The following is a 25,023-nucleotide window of genomic DNA, read 5'->3' as shown; positions in this document are numbered from 1 at the left end:
TTAACGTACAAACATTTGAATGGGACGGCAGACGTGTTTGAAATAAAGGATAAAAGATCCGCTTTCTTGCATTGCGTAATTGTAAACAATAAATATTGTACGGCTTTTAAATTCACATTTATGTTGTCTGTGGTTACGATTAAATGTACCTATACTGTGTATCAATTTCTTATTACTTTCAACTTTGCTTAAACAAAATAGGTAACAAATGATTGTTAATTATTATTTTTTACATATTATGATGTTTCACTCAAAATTATATATTTGTTTCTGTGAACGTGCTTTACATATTATTATTTAAAACTTATAGAATATTATGTAGGTATTTTATGTTATTTAATAAATTACATTATTTTATGTATAACACATACATAATTTCTTATTTTTTTTCTTTTTAATAATAATTGAACGCTCTACCACAGATGCTCTACGTAATGTTAATTACAACGAACAATACGAACATATTACAAATCAAATTCATTCGTCTAAATTGTTATACAATTGTGATTATTTATATTTTTATCAAGGATATCTGGTGACTTTTGAAATCTAATTTACTTTTTTCTTTTACCTATTATAAGGAAAATGGTGAAAATACAATTTCTTGTTTCCTCATAATGTTGAATAAAATATGAATGATATTTTATTATGAAATATTGAATCATGTCCAAAAGTAGGAAATTGGTTTGTTTAAGATCACCAAAAAGATTTAATGTTTTTCTATCAATCATGTTATATCTACCATATTTATTGTTTTATATCATTTATGTTTATAATAACAGAAGAAATTTTTTGAAGTAGAGAGTAGAGTATACGTATTACGTAGTAGGATGTCTACTGTAAGGAGGAATTAGGATATATACTATAGAGACGATTTGGTTCAAACACGATAGGAAAAGCTAAACAACATATGTATGTATAACAAAAAGTTTGACGCTAATTATCCGATTGTCTAATTGCTTCCTCCAAGTTAAGTTACAAGAAGCCACGAACCACAGACTAGACTAGTCCATCCAAGTACATTTAGCATGTCATTTATTTGTTCAAATTATGAGCAAAGCGCTCAACAACTTAACATTATTTGGGACTTATCGGTTACTCAATGTACATAATAACGTTGAAAGTATGCGGTTGCTGAGTTTTCTTTAGGGATGGGATTTACTTGCACCGTCTAGTTTGTGAATCTTTGCAGTAATTTAGCAGATGCTTTCACTGTTGCTACGTTACGAATTAATTCGAAAATATGCATCTGAATCCCGGAAAATTGTGAACAATGGCGGCGACACGCGAGCTCTTATCTCATTTCGTTACGGACTTTAAATGCTCATTATAGCATAATATGCACATAATCTTTACTATTATGAAATTGTAAAAAGCTGTGTCTGTTATTCAATTTTCATTGTCTGCTTTCGATGCAAATATTACCAGTGTATAATAAACCAAAAGTCACATTCCTGTTTTGTTACAATAACTATGTTTAATGTAGTTCAATATTGAATAGCATAAAGTTCTAACATAAAAATTGATGAATATAATAAAAAAAACTTTTGTCTCTATATACCTATAGATAAACAACTGGGTCATATTATGAATACGTTGCCATACAACAAACGGGTCAATTTATATTAGTTACGTGTATTGTGCTTTCTTAAATGACAGCATATGTTCTTTCTAAGGGTCTAAAGATTATCTGTGCTAAATTTCATCAAAATCGGTCCAGTATTTTATGCGTGAAAACCATACATACATACAAACCTTTCCTCTTTATAATATTAGTATAGATATAATAGTATTAACTGAACTTTGTTTAAGAGAATAATGTGACCTATTATTTCTAACGAGTCCTACTGTAATTGATTCAACCATTCGATACGGTAATATTATATAACGTTACATTTGCAAAAGTGTTATAAACTAAAAGTAGAATTACTTGTTTTATTGATTGCGAGAAATGAAATTCAATTTCTTCGTAAGTGTAATTATTATACTTTTGCCCTTAGAAGGTTTTGTAAAGTAGGGCAATTTAAATTATTATTGTTTATGCATTATGTAAAGAATTAATGTTTAATTTGTAGTATAATTAAACTATAAATTTGGATGCAATAAAAAATATCTTATAAAATTGTATGTAATTTTATACGGTAAGTTTAATAAAAAAAAAAGGTGTGCGTGTACTAGAGTACACACGTAAGAAGTGAAACTTCTTTATGACCTTATTTTTCAAAAAATAATTTACTATCTACACTAATATTATAAAGAGGAAAACTTTGTTTGTTTGTTTGTTTGTTTGATTGTAATGAATAGGCTCATAAACTACTGGACCGATTTTAAAAATTCTTTCACCATTCGAAAGCTACATTATCCACGAGTAATATAGGCTATATATTATCACGCTAAGACCAACAGGAGCATAGCCACGCGGGTGAAACCGCGCGGCACAGCTTGTATACAATATTACAGAAATACGTTAGTCTAACACGCTCGTCGCTTCGCTCCTCGCTACCTATTTAAATACAGTCAAAACCGTTTATGGCGACATCGTTTATAACAACATACCGGTTAAATTGACCAAAATGAAAGGTCCTTGCTGAATGTTATATGACCGCCTTATCGAAAACATTGGTTTTTACGGCATTGTTTACTACGACATACCACATTTGGTTAATATTTTTGGAGAATTATATCTGTAGAACGACCGGCTCAGCTGTATTGTAAACAATTTGAATAGGTAACTGTATCCACATCTGGCACAGTATAATAGTCAATGGCTATTATCGTAAAAGTAATCAAAGTTTAGGGTCTTTTGTAATTCTTAGAAACAAAGCACATGCATATTTTGATTGGACATAAAGAGTTTGAGGTTTATTCTTATAAATATTGAATTCACAAAATCATATATGAACACCAATCAAGCAAACACGTGTTAACGTGAGTCATAGATTTATTAATGTTTTAAAAAATTCAATCAAAAACTGAGGTTAACTTTAAATACAATTTTAGAAAAATAAATACCACAATTAAATTATAAATTATATATTATATTATAATTATATAAATAATTTATATATATATATATATATATATATATATATATATATCCCTACGCCAATATATATATATATTATATATATATATATATATATATATATATATATATATATATATATATATATATATATATATATATATATATATATATATATATATATATATATATATATATATATATATATAATATATATATATATTGGCGTAGGGATGTGACGACCCCATCGCCCCCGGTTGGCATATCTACAATAGATATCCCAACTGGGCAGTCAGTCACCCCGCAGGGCACCTTGTGGCGAGGTGTCGGGGAGTAGCGACCCCGCGGGAACCGAGCGCTCCCGGGGGAGGCCCCTGTCCTCACCTTCGGACTGTCTCTGTGGCAGTTCGGAGTGAACAATGACGAGGTTCAGGATCCCCCACCTCTGGCTTGCCTTTGTTGGCCGTCCAGAGTGGAGCCGCCAGAGCTATATGCTCGGGGGTGGAAGTGTCTAATGGCGTAATAGCGGGGAAACCCGCTCCGGGCCCGTGGGCCCGCGATGGTGAAACCGGTGCCGCACCTCTCTACACCCCTAGCCGTTCAGCTGATGTTGCCCCCTTGTTGCCATTCTCGGTAACCTTTTTGGGAGCCCATCGACCGAACTGGCGAGTCACCGTCTGCCATTATTTTCAATTTTTAATATTGAAAAGGCAGACGTCCATAGTCCCCATAGGACCAATATACCAGTCCATCTAACACCCCCTTCCATAACCCAGTTTTGTTCATTTCCATTTTTCTGCAATAGTCCTACATTGGCCGCGGACTGCCCAGGGCTGTATCTCTATAGTGCAGTCATGGGCAGGCTGCGGCTGGTGTCCCATAACACATTAAATTCTCTAAAGGGCCTCTGCGTGTTGGACCTGTGTCCCCACGTAAGCCTTCCAAAGGACCGGGTATCTTCCTTCTGGTGGTACCCGTGTATTATGGAGAGAGACATAATTTTTATATATATATATATATAATATATAAATATAATATATAAATAATATAAATATATATATTATATTATATAAATTATTAAATTAAATAGATACCATTATTACACCTAAGTATTAGAAAAATAGATGTAATTACTTATTTACTTTTTTATAAATTCACTGCAATTAGAATTAAAACAAACCCTTTGATTTTGCTGATCACTTTAATATAACATGTATATAGTCAAATTACTTATTTACTTTTTTATAAATTCACTGGAATTAGAATTAAAACAAACCCTTTGATTTTGCTGATCACTTTAATATAACATGTATATAGTCAAATTACTTATTTACTTTTTTATAAATTCACTGGAATTAGAATTAAAACAAACCCTTTGATTTTGCTGATCACTTTAATATAACATGTATATAGTCACGAGTACGGCGTAACGCAAAAATGTCACGCGCGCGGCGTAACGTAACGCAAAAATGTTACACAAAATTTTTGTCCACCCCCGATAAAGAAGTTTCACTTCAATAAATAATAATAAATAAATATTATAGGACATTATATAACACAAATCGACCTAGTCCCACAGTAAGCTCAATTAAGGTTTGTGTTATGGGTACTAGGCGACGATAAATATAATATTTAATAAATACATATATATATATATAGATAAATAACACCCGGACCCAAGAACAAATAATTGAGTTCATCACACAAATATTTGCACTGATCGGGGATCGAACCCGTTACCGAAAAGGCTTAGCAGGCAGTTACTTTACCACTGCGTCAACCGCGACGTCAATAAATATGTACTTATGTATATTTAATATGTTTAAACAGACATTCTTATAAGATAAACCAACAAAATTGAAAGAAATGCGTGTCCAAAATATTTAACAAAATTGGACAAATTTTACAACTCTACATTTTTGTACAAATTTTTTTAGAAAGTGTTCTTGATATAGTACTAGTGGTATAAAATGACACCAAAAGATCAAATAAATAAACATCCAAAGGACCTTAATTACCAACAAACATGTAAATACTGATCAAAGTAACAGGAGATGAGAAACGTAATGGAAATTACTTGTAATTTGTTTATAATTTTTACGTTCATCACACGTAAACATCGTTCAGAGTTCATCGACATTAGGTACTAATAACTTCGCGGGTGAAACTTGCATCTTAACATCTTCCGTATACCTGAGACCATGGGAATGTATACATTCATATGCAGAGATTATATTTTACTAGCTTTCCGCCCGCGACTTCGCCCGCTTTGTCTAAAACCTAATAAATTATATTCTAAAACTTTCCTCTTGAATGACTCTATCTATTTAAAAACTCTCGCATCAAAATCTATTGCTTAGTTTAACGATTTAAACATAGGACATAGGGACAGAGAAAGCGGCTTTGTTTTCAATGTAGTTATTATTTTACGAGTATCTATATTCAAATGATGTTTTATTTCAATTCCAATTAGGGACTAAGGTTATGTTATGCTATAATTGGTACAATTTTATAAAAAGACATGACAAAGGCGTAATTGGAGACATTTTCATATACATACATATCTATTGTTCTACCTTCAGCATCAATATGTAAATGCGTAGGCTTGGTATAAGTAAAATGTATTTAAGGAATATAATAATACGTTAATTTAGTACAAGGCAGAATTCTGTTTTGATAGAAGTTCAAATCCAAGCAGGCAGAGGCAGAGGTATAATTATTGATAAAGACAAAACAAAAGATCTGTTTATAGTTGAATTTGGTAACATTGCATTGCTGCCTACCTTCAAGTGTGATCTTTTGGAAATTATGTGTTATTAAATCTTTTAGGGAAACTATGTTTGGTCATTATAAACATCTATATTATATTTTGTGACAAATAAAAGAAAAAATATATAATTTCAAATGTACCTATTGATAAAATTAAAAAAGTTCCACAACTATCGAAACAGCGGAAACGTTTAAATCAATAAAAGTTTATCGAGACAATGCGTCAATATCGTTTCGTTGTTTTGTTACGAAACATGTAAATTCGAACTGGATCCAGACCGGTCCCATTACATAATATGATACTATGCATTTTGAACTTACTTCGTGCTACGGTAAAATTTAAAATCCTTGTTCACACCAAAATGCGTACAGGTTTGGTCATGGGTCGCCAACGAGAGTGAGAGTGCCCGCGTCATATGCTTTCGCTCGTTCGGATATTACCTCATAGCTTATGCTCTCCTGGTACTTTAAGACATTTCGGATTTTCTTTTTTACTTAAAAGTTGCATTTTTGGACAAAAATACCATGATGACATGATACAATTGAGAAGGTCAAGTTGCACATCCAGAAAACGTAATTAATTTGAGACAAACTGACGATGATGTAATAATTTATATAAGATTGAATTGAAAGTTTAAAAGTCTTCGAGGTACCAGGAGCGCATGGCAGCGGTAGAGTTCGTACCAAAATTTAAGAAAAAGCCAACCTCAAAGAAACCAGTTTCACGGACAATGCGCAGCGCACACTATACTTAAAGCCCTAATAGGACGTGAAAATTCATATTTAGCATAAAATAGAGTTGTTAAGCGTTATAACTCGGTGAATAATGATATTTGACATAATGTAATGACAGAGTATGATGCGTAAATGTGGGCAGGCTGATTAATGGACGACGAGAAGTAGAATGGTAATAGTTGTTATGACAAGGATATTGTTTGTATTACGAGTATTTGCTCTACATTACGTTAATATTATGATGGCTATTTATAAAGTAATAATAATACTTTTACCGTTTAAAGATTCCAGTTTTTTTTACCAATTTTGAAAGAAGGCATATTATGTTTGTTTACACTAAATATAAAAAACTATTTAAAATGTAGAGCAAAAAATTATTAGGCATTTCTTACCCCCTCATAATTAGGTCAGTACCGTAAAACGGGGTGAATAAGGACTCAGGGGTGAATAGGGTCAAATCGAGGAATCTAGTTTCGAAGCCACAAAATAAAAAAACAAGAACTTCCAATTGCTAACTTTTTTTTCTTCTAAAAGTAGAATATATTATCTTCTAACTGGCAACACCGAAGCGTTGTGAAGTTAGTAAAAGGTGTCAAAAATCTTTTTTCAAATAAGACTGTAGATGTGAGGTTGCGGTATTGTCCCTTAAGTTGACCGTTTTTTGGAAATTCAAGTGTTTTTTTGACAACGTGTGGAGTTAGCCAACGATATAATATCTTTAAGAAGCTACACAAAAAGAGAAAAGTCTAGATTTTACATAGTTTTTGTTTGAGATCGTTTTCTTTAAAACCTCTGGGATTATTTATTTTTCGAGGTGAATAAATACGGTAACGGGGTGACAAGGGACGGCTAAAGTACAAATAGAGTCGCCTATACTTGGTAAATAGGGACATATGAAAGTTGATTAGGAACGGTAAAGTTTGAATAGGGTCAGGGCTGCTACAACATGAATTGAACATTTTACCGCATTGTTTTGCATGATTTCACTTTTTATTAAAATAAGGCATTTTCATTTTATTTATTTTAAACTTATATACAAGCATGCGTACAAGGCGAACTAATGAGATGTAATAAGAGATACATAAGTACGAACTTGTATGATTTAAAATACAAGCCTACAAACAAATAATAAAAGTACGTAGTGTGTTTAACTAACAATATATGGGTCTTCGTTGTTTTATACATTTTAATATTTTACTTTTATAGGTTTCTTTATTCTGTGAATTTCTTTTCGCTTTTTTTTCAACTTAAAAAAAACCTGGAGGTTCTAAATTCGACTGTACGTTTTTTGTTTGGTTTGTATGGCGCTATTACTCCGTCATTATCGTGAATTGATTTTGATTATTTTTTTGTTGTATCATAGGATATAACATCAGAGCAGGCCTCATAATAAATTTTATCAAAATTGGTTCATCATTTTTTTTTAGAAAATTGACGAAAAAGATAAACATGTATGCACATTTTTACAGAGATTTTATAATAATATTATAACGCTAAGTAGCTTTCTGCAAGATATCGAAGTCGATCGGTTTTAACGTTTTTATCGTACAATAAAAGATTTTGGATTTATTGTATTATTTTTATTTCCAAAAATTTTAAATTTAATGAAGAAAATTAAACTTTTAGCAGAAGGTAATTAGTTCTTTTTTTTAACTATGAAAGAGACAACCCTACTAGTTTTTCCCAAGTTACCCATGTCTCGTTCCAGGTCACCCCACTTCAAGTATGAATAGGGACAGCCTATATTTTTCTTAAAATATCTAAATTTTAACTAATTCTGGGGATATTTTTAACATTTACGAAAAGTATTAACTGCCGGAAACCCTTGGAAAGAGTTATCAATATTGCATTCGTCCTACAACATCGATTAATTTCAGTGACAAGTTCGATTTTGTCCCTTTTCACCCCATTTTACGGTAGTTATTTTCCACAATAAATTGTTCATTACTTAAATATCAGTTTATTAGTCAAATTAACGATGCTATATACACGTATATTGGCCACGACTCTTACAATGTTACATGTCATATTACTATTTTGTAATTTCGAAAAATAACACGATCGCTAAGTTCAAAGCACGGGCGGATGTTACACAAATCGACGGATTGTTACAAATATACAGTGTACGGTCATCGTTGGGTAATATTGCGTTTCTTAACTATTTATTGTGAGATGAAGGCGCAGAATATGTAATTTGATAAAATGCATACGTAATATGAAGTAAGATATCATTTCTGTTTGAAAGTGGATTAAACGATAAGTTGTATGCAATATGCAGAGTATCTATACTAATATTATAAAGCTGATAAGTTTGTTTGTTTGAACTCGCTCATCTCAGGAACTACTGATCCGATTTGAAAAATTTTTTCGGGTTAGATAGCCCATTTATCGAGGAATACTATAGAGTATAGGCTATATTATATCATCACGTTAAAACCGCGGGGCATAACTAGTGTAGTTATAAAGGATGAAAAAATTCAGGGTTCGTGTATATGTATGAGTGTTATTATACGAATTGTCTCAGTTATAGAAATTACATAATCAAGTTAAATTGCAGTCGTATCTTTGTTTTTGGATTGTTGTCTCTAGAGGCAAATGGAATTTTTTTAATTGCTTCATATCTCTCAATTATTTCATATGAAAGGTTTTTGTTATGAAATTTTGTTTTGAATTCTAATATGTATTTGTTTGAATTAAGATTTCAAAAAATAGATACGTTTATCGTTTATATCTATAAATGTTTAGTTTTAAATAATTAACAATAACGTTTAGACAAAATTAAAGTACATAATACAGCCTATATTTAGAGCGATGATTCATATTAAATCTGCCTAAGATAGAAAGACACATTAGTCCTTATGTTGTTATTACTTTCATGAGTAGTTAACACTGACCTATAATTACACTCTTACAGTTATGTCATATGCTAATATTATAATTTAATTATAAGTAAGCGTAATTACTTTACATTTTTATATAATCGATTATATACTTATAAGGACGCAATAAAAATAGTAAGATGAAATTATTTTGGCACGAATAATACTGTAGGTATTATATTATTATGAGCCGGACACATAGTCAGCTAAACGATACAGAAGCTTAATAGCAGTGATTATCATATACACGCTAAGAGACACATTAATTTATACATTATTACACAAGCAGACTTTTTGCTATCAATGCATTATCGAAAAACATATTATATAATTTGGTGTAACTGTAAATCACCGCATGGGCTGGTCAAAACTTGATATTACATAACACACGCTCACCGTAATTCGAGCAAGTTCACCGACCTTTGCTTTACGATTCTCTATGCAAATAACCCTTTAAAAAGTTCGTATTATGTAAACGAATAAATAATTTATTTTATCAATAAAAGCTACCTACAAAATTTTCCCGTCCACTTACGGTAAAATGTGCTAATTCATATAAAAAGGGAAATCTTAAATGTCAAGGTTTACGCAACTGAATAGTTTAGAATGGGTGTCAATTTACGTAATAATTTTTAGCTCTTACTTATTTTACTATGTGTGTTGAAAGATGGAGCTTCTTTTTGTTATGCAATCAGGGGTCACGATGTGTTGCGCAAGCGATCGCCTACGCCAGTGATAGAACTTTCTACAGAGCACAGACGCACCTGTCGCAGCTCGGAGATGTGTTAATGAATAGGATGTGTGGAACTAATGACTTTATAAAACACGAATATGCTCTCACTCTTTGTTTTCATAGCGATCGTCTCGTATTTACTTTCGTGTGTTTGCATAGAAAGGTATGTGGAATGAAAAGATTGAATACGTTTCTTTATCGATATTTTTATGCAAAAATATTTATAATACAACTATAATTAGACATTAAAATTACTATTTACATAAATACATTTAGGCACCGTAATTTTTTCTCTACTTAAAACTAGATTTTGTCGCCGGCTATGCAGGTATCACATGGGAGCACGCTCGGTGCGTTTAGTAGGGGCCGGAGTGGCCGGGGGGGCCGTACGAGGAGCTGACTCCCGAGGAGCCGTGGCCGCCGGAGATGATGCCACCGCCGATGCTGCCACCGCCGATGCTACCACCGTGTCCTCCTCCGATGCTGCCTCCGTGACCGCCGCCGATGGAGAGACCACCGCCGATGCTACCGCCAGACACACCACCGCCAATACCAGATCCGATTCCAGAGCCGATACCGCCTCCGATACCACCGCCAATAGCACCACCACCGATGGAGCCACCTTCCTTTTGGGTCTTGTATTTGATGAAGTATACTTCGGGTTTTGAGGGTTGAGTTGGGGCAGCGGTGGGGATGGTGATGTCGGGTTGTTCGTCGGGTTTCTTGACCAACACGTAGACGAGGGTCTTCTCTTCGTTTTGGGCTTGAGCGGGGATGATGGGCGCGACGGGCGCGGGAGGTGCTGGGGCCTTGATGAAGATGATCTTGTAGTGTTTCTGGGGAATGGCACCACCGGAGATGATTTGTGGGCGTTGTTCTTCAGGTTCTGGGGGTGGGACGTGGACGTAGATGTGTTTCTGCACAATGGGGGCACCTCCAAAGCCACCTCCGAATCCACCGCCGCCTCCGGATGAGAATCCACCGGATGAGAAACCACCTGAGGAGAATCCGCCTCCTACTCCACCGCCGATTCCACCACCGATGCCGCCTCCGAAGCCGCCACCGCCGATTCCGAAGCTGCTAGAGCTCAGACCTCCAGAGGAGAATCCACCTCCGAGTCCTCCACCGAGGCCGCCACCGATGCCATGGCCCCCTCCGAGACCTCCACCGATGCCTGCTCCGTGACCGCCGCCTCCAGGCGCGTTGTAACTGTATCCCGCCTCGGGCCTCGCCGAGCCGATAGCCGCAACGGCTGCTAAAACCTGTAGCACAATAAAGCACACATTAATTGTAATTCCCGAAAAACTGTCACAAAAAGTTAAAAGAAAGTGATATGCAATAGGGTGCATCCGCTCGCGACGTATCACTATCGCAAAAAGATGGTATCGGATAACAATTGTGAGAGCACGGCTGAAGTCTAGCGGGCGCGGGGCGCCGCGTGCACTGACTCACATCCCACAAGGAAGCACGGTCCCGAGCGGGTCACACACAGGTCACAGATCACTTTCACTGCACACGAATACCTACCAAGAACGCTTTCATGTTGACTCGCGGAGGTCTCGTGGTTGTATGATGCTCTGTACCACGTTCTGAACGCTTATATACAGCCGGCTCGTCTACACCTCTCTCCCTGACTCTTCCTAAGATTCGGCCTTCGGGCCATACGAGAATTATGATTTTAATGACACCCGTCCGAATTCGTCTTCGGTGAAAACAATGATCTTACTGGACACTTTCACACTCGCGTATAAAATTATCGACTTGTCAGTGTAAAACACACGATATCCATCTTTTGTTAAAAAGGTAATTTGTCTCATCCGAGTCGTTAAGTGAAATAAAGAAGCAATTACGTTATTAAGCCCCTTTGTGAGAACTCGAATTAATTGAATTATACACGCATGATAATACGTGAAACACCAATCTATGACTTTCCTTATAGGTAGAATTGATTTTGTCATCGACCATGTATGGTGATGTTCAGCGTTTATAAATGTGATGATTTACTTATATGCTTCAAATACTTAATACGCTTCTTATAAATAAGAAGCTATTTTGAACCATAAATTTGAATACGACTCATAAATGAGAAAACAACATGAAAGCTTTATCTTAGAATAAGGTATTACAAATTGCTCCGTGCTTATGACATTACGACCCTTTGAAATAGTTTTCCCGTATAATTATGTAAATAAATAAAGGCTGCCAGCTTCGAAGAACTCTTTGATAATATGACTAGCATGTGATTTGGTATAATTAACCGAAATTATACCATTATGGTTTACTATATGTTAGGTATTTATTAAATTTTGGTATTGAAGCTTTATAAATTAGGCTAGGAAATTGATGCTAAAATAAATATTTTCATATCAGTTAACATGTTATGAATGACATCTTAATGTTAAATTTTAATAATGGAGTCTGGTCATTTTGAAAGATATTCATTGTTTAGTTTTATTAACATAATATTATGATAAAAAAGGGCAAACATAACAATATGAACCGCAAAAACATACTCTAGTCATTTTTGTAGAGTTTATGAAATAATATTTTCAGTCTATTTTTCTATTAGGTTTTTTATCATCGTAACAATAGCACTTACATTTTTTTATTCAAATAATTTGACACTTTTTGAAACAAATTGATAATACAACAAATACACATAAATTAATCCCCAATACATATACAATTCATAGTTCTCTATCTAAATTAATTGTTCATTAAACTGTTCCATTTAGCCTTAAAACTATCAGATGTTCGCTTTCTTCACCATAACCGTTAATCTAGATGAACCAAAAATGGAAAATACATTCAGTGTAATTTGCGTAACAATGAGTCTAATACAACCTAAAGGTTATATAAGATTGAGTCACAGGCTAGACGTATTTTGAATTATACATAATTACTAGCTATCCCGGCGATTCTTAGATCTAGCCGATAGAGCCACAAAATTTCATTAGAATCGGTTCAGTCGTTTAGGATTTAAAAAGATATAGAAAAATATATAGAGAAAATATGTAGCGTCATTCGCGTGATATCAGGGTAAAAATACCCGTTGTGTTATTTTAGACTATAACTACAACACTACCTGACAAAATTACCTTTTTTTCAATAAAATGATAAAATGAATAGGTATATGATAAAAAGATAATATAAAGATTATAGCTGGTATGTAATATTACTTATTTTCAATTCCCATTAGAATATTCCTTTTCGGTAATGGACAGAGGGTTTTAATATAATGATGCTTCGATTACAAGAAAAGGCAGTTGTTTACAAAACCGATGATAGTTTGCTCAACTATGAAAGTAAGCATGTAAATAATTTTTGTATTCTAAATTCTAATATACTTGAGGAAGAACAAAAAGAAAGGCAATATATTCAAAACCAACTCGTCCATAATAATAAGGATATCTATTATCTACTTATAAATAAATAGCAGATGCAAAAAGTTAAAGAGGCATAAATATGAAATAAACAAGAATAAATAAGTATAACTACATAAAGACTGTGTAGTGTAATAATTTTTGTACGCAATATTTCTACGTAACTCAATTATAATATTTAAATTCTTGTATGAAAACAGTGACTATCACTTTTAACAGTATGAACCCAAAATTTATGACGCGATTTTTATTAGCTTCACTTATACGTTTGTATGTATCCGTCTCCTTTAAAATCATTCCAAAATCGAGTAGATTTTGACCCACTTTAAACGAACAGATTTAATTCAAACCAGTACAAGTACACTTATCAAGAATCGGTGTCAATACAATAATTTCATGAATTTATCGTAATAACGTAGGTATGTTTTGTATTTTTCTGATACATATTTGATTTTACCCAAAGTTTAAGCTAATTTAATGCATAGTAACCCGTGGCACCAAGCCTGTGTATGAAATTTAATGATCAAACAAAAGGCTATGTTACGATAATTTGACAGAAGCAACTCATCTCAGTATAATGATCTTATCAAATATTCAGTTGGCGTCTCAACAGATCCGTTTCTGTATCGATTACAGTGATCAAACAGCGCACGAATTTCGCCAACACATACGCGGTACGTGAATCGTAAGAAAATGGGAGTTAAAATAGTACAAAGCTTAGGAAATTATGCTGCTCTTTGTACTCATCTTTTAGTTTAATATCTTCTTTGTATAACTATTGAGACTTTATAAATATATGTAGCGTAATTCCAACCCCCGAAGCTGTTTACAAAGCGCCCTTAGTGTCTCATTAACGTAATAACATTCATATGAAACATGAAGCTAGAGAACCTAGCTTTTCTTTAACGAACATATGCTTTTTTATCATAAATATAATAGAATAACAAGTTAAGATAAAAAAAAAACATACTTTTTAATAACGTATCACTACATAGTATAAAACAAAGTCGCTTATGTGTCCCTATGTCCCTATCTATGTATGCTTAAATTTTAAAAAATACGCAACGGATTTTGATGCGTTTTTTTAATAGATAGAGTGTTTCAAGACGAATGTTTTAGTATATAATTTATTAGGTTTTCGACAAAGCGTGCGAAGCCGCGGGCGGAAAGCGCGCTAGTTTATCATAAATGTCGAAAGCTATGTTACAACACAAGGGTTGCAATAATTCTAATAATCAACATAACATAATTATTTGCACACATACAATAATGTAATCGGAATTTCATTAAATACTGTAGAAGTACTTACTTTATATGCAAACAATATTTATTTACTATTTATTAACAACTACATATTATGTGTTCGAGCTTATTTACCTAATTACGACAGCTTACAAGCTACAAAAATTTAAAATACATGTAATTAATATACTGTTACAATTAGGGATGTAACGATACCGATACCGATACCGATATATCGGTATCGCCGATAATAAATCAACCGATACCGATATTTTTTTATTAAATTCTTTCTTTTCTTTTATGTTTTTGCATTGTATTTATTCATATTGTTTTATTTCTGTTTCTGTAATAGTGTTAAGGAAGAGCGGAACCTCCTGACACAAGCATTTTATTTGCTTACTAGGAGTGTTCCAATCACAAATTTGTTTATGTAAAGGAAAGAAATAAATAATTTTGAATTTTTTTAATTTTTAACGTGATAACGTTTTTAAAATCGTTTTAGTCGGGTGACATGTTCATAAACTTGTGTCACAACAAAACCTCACGAGCGCGATCGCAGGTATAACGAGAGAGAGACGGACCGATCTCCCGTTTCATCTCGAGCGCTGCCACTGCATTATGTTATCACTAGGGCATGCAGAACCGAGTCCGGTTCCAAGTTTCTGAAACCCGGTTCCAAATCCAGCTCAGAACCGGGTAGAACCGGGTTACCCGGTTCTTTTATAATACTTAGGAAAAAAATACGAAATTAAACAAAAGTAACTGTAAAAGTACCTGATGGGCCTTTTATTTTACGCGGCTTGTGTCTTATTTTATTAAATTAATAAAGAAACAAAATTTCAATACTTCTCTTTATTTATCAGTCTTATAAAAGTACCTTGTTATCATAATATCACATATAAACTTAAACCTTCTGTAAAGCAAAAAACCGGCCAAGTGCGTGTCGGACTCGCGCTCCGAGGGCTCCGAGCAAACCTATTTTTTATAATGTTGTAACTTTAAAATTTATGTTTCTAGCAATTTTTCCTTTATCTGTGTTATAAGACGTTACTTTTAACAAAATTTAAAGGCTCTGTGTTCATGAAAAGTACCCAGCTGTAGGTTTTGAGTCCCATGCGAATGTCGAAATTTGCGAAAATTTTCAGCATTTACGGCTGTATCTTTGGTGCGATGGCTTGTGAGTTTGACTTTTTCACATAAAAGGGACCGAAAACTTGAGTATTCGATATAAATTTTAGCTTGATACCAAAAACAAAAACATAACTGGATCATTATATGAAACAGTAAAATCAACAGCTTTTCAAATTCACGACAAATGTAATAAAAATATTTCTGTAGCCTAATTTTTGTCATTTTCGAAGCCTAATTTATTTTTTTTGGTAATGCAACCGTAGGAAACTTATAGCATCTAAGGTTAGACAACCAATCAGAGCCACGCTTGAGGCGTGGCACGAAAATTCGCGATGCACGTGAGTCTGACGTTGCCAGATACAATAAATTTGTTAAAATAATGCATAAAAAATTTAAATAATACTTTATATTTTAATATTTTGGTCGGAACCGGGAGAACCGGGTTTCATACAATTCAGACCCGGTTCTCAAGATCATCAAAAAACCCGGGTTTACCCGGGTTTTTTGGAACCGGGTAAACCCGGGTGCATGCCCTAGTTATCACGTAAACATCTCGATCGTAAACCTACTTTACAAACAACCAATTTTTTTGATATCAAATAATTCAAAAACCCGCGCCCAATGAACGATGCGGGAGGCCGCCCGCGCGTGCGCACTTTGTTTTCTGAAAAAACTCTACCAATAGTAAACTTTTATTAGGTACCTACTGATTGTATGTGTATTACTTAAAGTTTAACTGACTTCGTAAAATAATAATACTGAAATAAATGGTTTTGTTGTTTTTTTGATTTGGCATTTTTATTTAAAAGAATACGATTAACAGCTGTCTCTGTTAAATGTTGGTAACTTTTTATGCATAATTCACTATTTATTTTTCTACCAAGCCATCGATATCGGTATCGGTATCGGTATCGCCGATACATTACTACAAATATCGGTATCGGTATCGTATCGGCAAAATCATCTATCGTTACATCCCTAGTTACAATATAATATGCTGAAGGGCCGTTTCCTCACCTATCCTACATATATAAGGCCGTTCCTCTACAAATATTCTAATCTAAAAATACAGAACCCATCCTCAAAAAGCTTACGCTCCTCATCAATTCGATTGTAACCTGTGCCAATTAAAAACGTAGTGGGAGTGATTGAAATATAAGCAAATGTTCATCGTCTCTTCAGTCCATCTTTAATGCAACAGTTGCATGTTCGTCCATTCTCTCAAAATTAGGTGACGGAGTAATTTCCTAGTCACAAAACACGTTTTATGATATCATCTTTTTCGCAATTGGCAAGTAATAGTATATGAACGACCATCCGAGATTTGATGAAGATTTTGCGTTAAGTGCGTCACACACGGTGAAGATACTATAATATTTTATCTAAAGATACTGTAATATTTTATATCACAGTATCTTAAGGTACCCGGTATCAGCGTTCTGACCATCATTTTTCTTTTTGTCATTGCGTACTAAGACGGGTAAGACCCCTGTAGTACCGCCATCCTGTTACAAACTACCCACAAAATTTCGGGTCATTTGTAACAGGATGGCGGTTTATAAAGGTGTACTATGTTTTTGTACATAATGAAATTTTCTCGATTGTTTTGTTTGCGGTCAGCCACGTGATATTCAACACGTGAAATGAAATGTATATCCATTTGATATAGTGGTTCTTGTATTGATTGTTTAATTAAGATACTAAGTTCCCTTTTTAATTTCCGTACTTCATTATAATCATTCATTAAAAAATATATTTTACTAAAAGTTTACAAAAGCGGCAAACGTAAAAAAGCCGAAAAAACAGCATTGGCCATATATCATAAATGTAAATACAACATTATTTATTAAACCTGTCATCATTTACAATGCAAAATATCGCCTGCAATGGAATTCATATCCGACTGTTATATCACAGTTTATCTCGAACGGCTCCAAATATCGAGTTTAAGCACTTTCCAATAATGTTAAAGGATCGAAGAACAAATAAATAACATATTTAGCAAGGATTTTCCGGTTTCATAAGCGTATTCCCTCGCTGTTATGTGACCGGTGACGCAATAGAGAAAGATAAAGTGAAATGAATCCGCAACCTTTTGAGTAAAAGGTTTTTAAATTTTACAAACTTGATCCGAACAGCTGAAATCGTATAACTTCTATACAGCAATTACGCATGCACCTTTATGGTCAATGGTCATGCTTTTTGTATGATATATTTATCATAAACTCAATGATGTAGGTTTCCTCTTTGCATTTGATGTCTCCAGTTTTTGCACTCTATGTAACATCTATTTGCAAGAGGATATGAAGGTTTAAATACTTATAAATTACATCAAGAATCGAATTGGTTTTATAAGGCATAAGTGACTTAAAAGTATTTTTATTAAGCGTATAAGTTATTTAAAGGCTATTTCATACAGTTTCACGGATAACACCTTTTATCTCCCATTTCAACCCTTAATATTCAATTATTTTCATTCAAATCAAGTGCTCTGGTTATAATATGCTTTGCCTTATAATCGTAACCGACACACTTTCGCCATTATAATATTATAAGTATGGAATTAGGTCAATTAGTAATTTTGACTATTTTGGCTGTTAGAAATATTTTGTTTCTATAACTTTTGCTTCTACGTTTTACGTGTCTATCAGGACAGACCCTTTACGACAGAAATTGTTGTAAAGCTTTTGTTATTGGTAAATGTATGTAATATGTTAAAAAATTTCAAACTAGCATATACAATATAAGAGTGAATTATTTAAAGAAACTTAATTCTGAACTTTTACAATACCATCTCTATAGCACAATGATTCATGAATTTAATAATACTACTATAACATACTATTATCCTATGTAATTTATTATGATGTACGATTGACCTAATAATTTGCATGTTCGACGAGTTTCATAGTCATGTAACAGATAGGTAACTATGGTGCTATCTACGACATGAACAACTTGGAAATGTTCTAAGATAAATATGATAAATCTTAATATTTCAGTGTTAAAATTATACGATGAACTTGAATATTATTCATTTCTCCAGTACGAATACAATTTAGTTAGTATACCAATTTACCAATTAATTTGCTTTATTAAACAAAATGAATACTAAAAGCATATAATATGTATAATCATAAAAATTTAGATTTAAAATATGCAGCGACGAAGCTGGCAAATCAAAAAATCATCTTTTAATGTTGCAAGAAATATTAAAATTTCCATTTGACATCGTTTATTATGAATCGATCTATATTTATCATATATCTTTATAAATTTGGCTTTTATGATTTTATGAATAATAAATTTCGTAACATGGAAACGATTTGATGCAAGCTTTAGCTCTAGGCATTCATAATCCATTAGACTTTCGATGTTTTAAAAGGTCTATTGTAAAATATTCATTATGAAATAAAAGCTGTATGTTGGCGCCTTATTATTTATTAATTAATTTATATTAGATATGCAAACATTGTTAAGGTCCACTTAGACTTAGGCATAGACCACACATGTCGTTTTATCTATTCTGATAGTACAAAGAGGATTTTTTATTGTTAATAGGTACCGAATGTAATAACATACTGCGGGCTAATTTAATTTTGTTTTCTTATAGGTATAGAAATTTAAATTATTCATGAGTGGAATAAGTATTTTTTTAATCCTGACCTGGACCCACCTAGCTTGATTTTTTTTATTTCTAACAGTAAGTATACACTTCCTTTACTTAAATAGAGTATTTTCACCATAAATTCCGTTGAAAATTTACGTATTATATTATTTTTTACGTGTCTTGTATAGTAATGTAGATTGGTCGAACGTTATACGTGTAGTGGAGCGTAGGTGAGAGTATTGATCGTGAAGGTCAAATTTTGACCACCAGGTTATCCGATAAATATTAAAAATGATAGTGATTTTGTGGAAAGTTGCTTTGATCACGCATTGCGAAAGTTTATACATTTGCAATACTATTTTGATTTTAGTGTGCATAATATGTACGATTGGTAAATTCGAAGGAAAGTTTTGAGTATAATTTGTTTACGAAAAACACAATTTGTTAAACATCAAATGAAATTTCCTATAAAATATGGTATTTCCTAAATTCTCATTTACCTATGTTCTTTCATTAGATAAATTTAATAATAATATCTAAATAAATTGCGAAAATGTTAATCAGCATACTAATTATGGTAATTTTGTTTAGATATCCGGTATTTCATTGCGTAATAAACGTACACAAACAATGTAAACATTCCTTTTGAAATATTTTGATATTTGTATTTATAAATAATGCACTACGTAATAGTAGCTTTCGTGAATGAGTTTAGTATAAACCACAAAAAGAATACATTTTTAAATTGTTTCTAACGCCTGGTTAATTTTTTTTAAGACTTAAAACTATAATTTAGACACACAATATATAAATTATACCACAGTTAAATACTATGCTAGTTAAACAAGTGTATTATTAACAAAAAAAAATTTCAACTCCATATTTGCAGTTCGGACCATCGTTTTTCTTTTTGTCATTGCGTACTAAGACTCCTGTAGAACCGCCATCCTGTTACAAATGACCCACAAAATTTCGCGTCATTTGTAACAGGATGGCGGTTCTACAGGAGTTTACCAAATCAAATTTGTACTAGTATACATTCGGAACTTGCATCAAATATCCTTCCATACTAGTTCATAGACATACCGTCTTTTATTATGTCACATAGGCTTTGATAATGTGTTGTAAATGAGATGCTACCGTAATAGCGGTTAGGTAACCCATTCCGGCTGTTCTTATATACCTTTAGCACGTACATATTCTAATCACACAGAATGATATCAATGCTTTACGGGAAAAAGGTCTCGTAATAGATGTTTCGCTTTCTTGTGTGTGACGAAACAAATGATTTTACAAGCTATAATTATGAATGAATGCAACTCTATTATGACGTCTTTAGAGAGCCTTTTTAATTTAGAATATAAGAAGGTTTTGGGTATCTTATACCTGACTCTTATTCAATAGCCGCGTCCAGACCGGCTGAGCGCGGCTCGCGAGCCGCGCTCAGACTTCCTGCTCGCGAGCCGTGGCACCAGAGCTATTTGTGAAAAGTTCCGAGCCGCGCTCGCGAGCCAAGGTGAGCCGGTTTGAGCATTAGCCGCGTCCAGACCGGCTGAGCGCGGCTCGCGAGCCGCGCTCAGACTTCCTGCTCGCGAGCCGTGGCACCAGAGCTATTTATGTAAAGTTCCGAGCCGCGCTCGCGAGCCAAGGTGAGCCGGTTTGAGCATTCAGTTTATCTCCGTATAACGATGGAAAACCACGTTTTATTAGCTGCTGCGGCGCTTGTGTTGTCTGGATATATCATAAAAAAAAGAAAAAAGAAACAAAAAATCTGGATTAAAAAATTGAACCAAAACCGAAACCAATACGGTAACAGTTTGTTAAAGGAACAGGAACTCGCTTGTTTTTATTTAAATGATCTGGATCTTTCGAATCCCATAACATTTTGAAGCTTCCGTAAAGTTGTATTAAGCGAATACTGTCTTCTTTATCCATTTTTGATTCTGGCTCGCGAGCGTCGTTACGTCCGTCCACACCGGGCGAGCCGCTCGGACTGAGCCGCCTTTGAGCATCGCCAAAAACCGACAACGCATGGCTCGGGGTCGAGCGGCGCTCGGCCGAGCCAACGTGCGCCCGAGGAAGCCCGAGCGCCGTCCACACCGGCCGAGCTATTGGCTCGCGAGCGGGACTCGCGAGCCGCGCTCGGTCGGTCTGGACGCGGCTATTCAGTTTATCTCCGTATAACGATGGAAAACCACGTTTTATAAGCCGCGTCCAGACCGGCTGAGCGCGGCTCGCGAGCCGCGCTCAGACTTCCTGCTCGCGAGCCGTGGCACCAGAGCTATTTGTGAAAAGTTCCGAGCCGCGCTCGCGAGCCAAGGTGAGCCGGTTTGAGCATTCAGTTTATCTCCGTATAACGATGGAAAACCACGTTTTATTAGCTGCTGCGGCGCTTGTGTTGTCTGGATATATCATAAAAAAAAGAAAAAAGAAACAAAAAATCTGGATTAAAAAATTGTACCAAAACCAAAACCAATACGGTAACAGTTTGTTAAAGGAACAGGAACTCGCTTGTTTTTATTTAAATGATATGGATCTTTCGAATCCCATAACATTTTGAAGCTTCCGTATAGTTGTATTAAGCGAATACAGTCTTCTTTATCCATTTTTGATTCTGGCTCGCGAGCGTCGTTATGTCCGTCCACACCGGGCGAGCCGCTCGGACTGAGCCGCCTTTGAGCATCGCCAAAAACCGACAACGCATGGCTCGGGGTCGAGCGGCGCTCGGCCGAGCCAACGTGCGCCCGAGGAAGCCCGAGCGCCGTCCACACCGGCCGAGCTATTGGCTCGCGAGCGGGACTCGCGAGCCGCGCTCGGTCGGTCTGGACGCGGCTATTAGCTGCTGCGGCGCTTGTGTTGTCTGGATATATCATAAAAAAAAGAAAAAAGAAACAAAAAATCTGGATTAAAAAATTGTACCAAAACCGAAATTTTTATTTAAATGATCTGGATCTTTCGAATCCCATAACATTTTGAAGCTTCCGTAAAGTTGTATTAAGCGAATACTGTCTTCTTTATCCATTTTTGATTCTGGCTCGCGAGCGTCGTTACGTCCGTCCATACCGGGCGAGCAGCTCAGACTGAGCCGCCTTTGAGCATCGCCAAAAACCGACAACGCATGGCTCGGGGCTGAGCGGCGCTCGGCCGAGCCAACGTGTGCCCGAGGAAGCCCGAGCGCCGTCCACACCGGCCGAATTATTGGCTCGCGAGCGGGACTCGCGAGCCGCGCTCGGTCGGTCTGGACGCGGCTAATGACTTAGAATAGTTTTGTTAAAAAACACGAGATAATATTGCATGATTGCATGTTTTAGTGATCAATATTTTTACAAAAATTTAAGTAGGATGTACGTAAATAATATATCCATAACCACAAATGTGTGTCATAAAGTAATATTTTTAAATTTCACGATATATGTAACATAATCTTATGCCAATATTCTATTAAATACCTACTCTTTACTTTAAAAAGAGATCAAAAGCACGAATGGTAACCATTTCCGCAAAATTATGTTATTTCAACTGCTCTTCAAAAGTGTTTCCAAGTTATTGCTTTTTCTTTAAAAGATAAAGATCATCCAAAATTCCGATTATTACCAAATTGGTTATTCATAAAAAGTTGAATTGAGAGAATGCGGTAATAAATTAACATTTGAAGTAAGGGTATCTATCTTCACGACTATACTTTCATGATTTAGATGTAATTTTGCTAGAGAAAGGACTCAAGTAGGAAACAATATAATGTAATATTTCAACTGTCCGTCTTTGCGTTCCGGAATGATGTAACGTTAGTGTTTTTAAGCTGGCCTAGATAGATTTGTTTTTATAGATAACTATGTTGTTCTTGTGTGGACTGGTACAATCCATGGTGATACGTTACAAACAAAACTTGTTGGTCATTATTATTTGAGAGTTTCTTGATGACCAGATATTTTAATGGTTAGTTTTTGCTGTAAGATTTTTTATGTTAGAAGTTTTAATTAGTAGCTATACACATGGACTAATATAAATATATATGAGTATATTTGACTTGAGTATATTTGTCTATGCTATACATAAGATACAATATTATAGCATTATTTTTTTAGTCTCATGTATTTTACATTTTTATTCTGATTCATTTCTCTTGCCTTCTTGCACGTGGCGAGTAAATCTTACCTTATTTTCAAAGGACTGTAAAATATTGTAATTAATATTATTAAAGTATAATGTTCAATCAAAGGACAATGATACCGTGTTTATCGTGATCAAAGATAAATTAAATTCTTATATCTTTTGTATGACATTTATTTTATTAAATAAATATGAGATTTGTTTCCATAAATATTTCGGAATTCTAACTAGAGCATCTACTGACATTCGAGATAACAAGCAAGGGCTCGTTACTTGTTTGTCAGCTGTTGTCGGGGTAAGAGGATATAGTAAAATGTTTGTGTGAATCACAATACTTATATAATAATAGTAATATGAATGTAAATAATATTATATATGGATTTACAACGATGCGTGTCAACTTACAACAACTCACTATCTCTTCTCGAGTTCTAACTCCATTCAATAAATTTTCTTTCCTTTATTACTAAGTAAGTAGGTTCGGAAATCATGCTCGAGTAGAAGAGTGTATAAGAGAAAATATAATTGAAACAATTTCCACAAATACTGATCTTAAATAATATTCACAAAGGTAAAACGAAGCTTAAACTTTTTCCTATCATTCCGTTATATGATTATTTTAATTGATTTAAATTTTTAATTTATAAACTATACGTAATATATATGTTTGAATACTAATTTCATGAACCTTGGTTATTCTAATTGTTCCAGAAACTTCAGATACATAAATTAACTTCGATATTTATTCAGATGTTAGAGTTTACTAGACCAGAATAATTCAACGAAATACACAATTTTGTAATAAAAATTGAATCTGTGGCCTTCAAATTCAAAATATAGTGACGGGTACCTGTCTATTTTTATGCAATAATAATCTTAGCTACCTACAAGGCTAGTAGACTGGGGTAGAAGCCTTTAAAAATAATGAAAAGATAAAAAAAATCGCAGTCGGATGAAACCCATTAGAAAAGGAGGGGAATATGATGAAAATAAAAGGAAAAATAAATTACGGTCAATCCGAGTTCGGGAAGTGGGAGGGGGGAGCTTTTAAGAGAAAAAAATGGTTTCTCCTGATTTCCGACAAAACTACAAGTCCTATAGAAAAAAGTTCAATGGCAAAGTTGTAGGTAATTAAAAGTTCTACGACTTTTGTATTCACAATTTTTTCACATAACCTCAAAATTTGGGTGAAAAATTCAAAAAACCAAGTTTTTGGTCTTTTATTTTTTCTACAAAATTTGGTGGAAACTTACTTTATTATGTCCCAAATACACTGTAATTTATTTGATTGAAAATATTTATTTTTTCGCCTTATTTTGAATTAATACCAAAAAAACAACCTAATTTTCAATCGAAAAGTCACCCGTCAAAATATCAGCTTTTTTCAAAAACTTGGGGTGCCTTTT

The 25,023-nt window shown here is 34.1% G+C and overlaps 2 protein-coding genes across 3 annotated transcripts in view; both read right to left on the bottom strand.

Moving 5' to 3' along the window:
• LOC149903384 (uncharacterized) overlaps window positions 1-25,023 on the bottom strand; it is a 132,887-nt gene that overhangs the window by 23,999 nt on the left and 83,865 nt on the right. The window lies entirely within an intron of this gene.
• Window positions 10,328-11,801, bottom strand: TwdlT (TweedleT). The gene is made up of 2 exons (XM_090108665.1): window positions 11,669-11,801; window positions 10,328-11,403 (listed from the first exon to the last, which is right to left on the bottom strand). Exons 1-2 carry the CDS (start codon window positions 11,681-11,683, stop codon window positions 10,498-10,500), a joined length of 921 nt encoding a protein of 306 aa, XP_089964791.1. The 5' UTR covers window positions 11,684-11,801; the 3' UTR covers window positions 10,328-10,497.

Source organism: Colias eurytheme, chromosome 13, assembly GCF_061535395.1.
Source record: "Colias eurytheme isolate Ceu_HAF_F1 chromosome 13, ilColEury1 Martin Lab GWU primary, whole genome shotgun sequence".
NCBI lineage: Eukaryota > Metazoa > Arthropoda > Insecta > Lepidoptera > Pieridae > Colias > Colias eurytheme.
The sequence above is the reverse complement of the archived record's forward strand: the minus strand, read 5'-3'. Positions and strand labels throughout refer to the sequence as shown.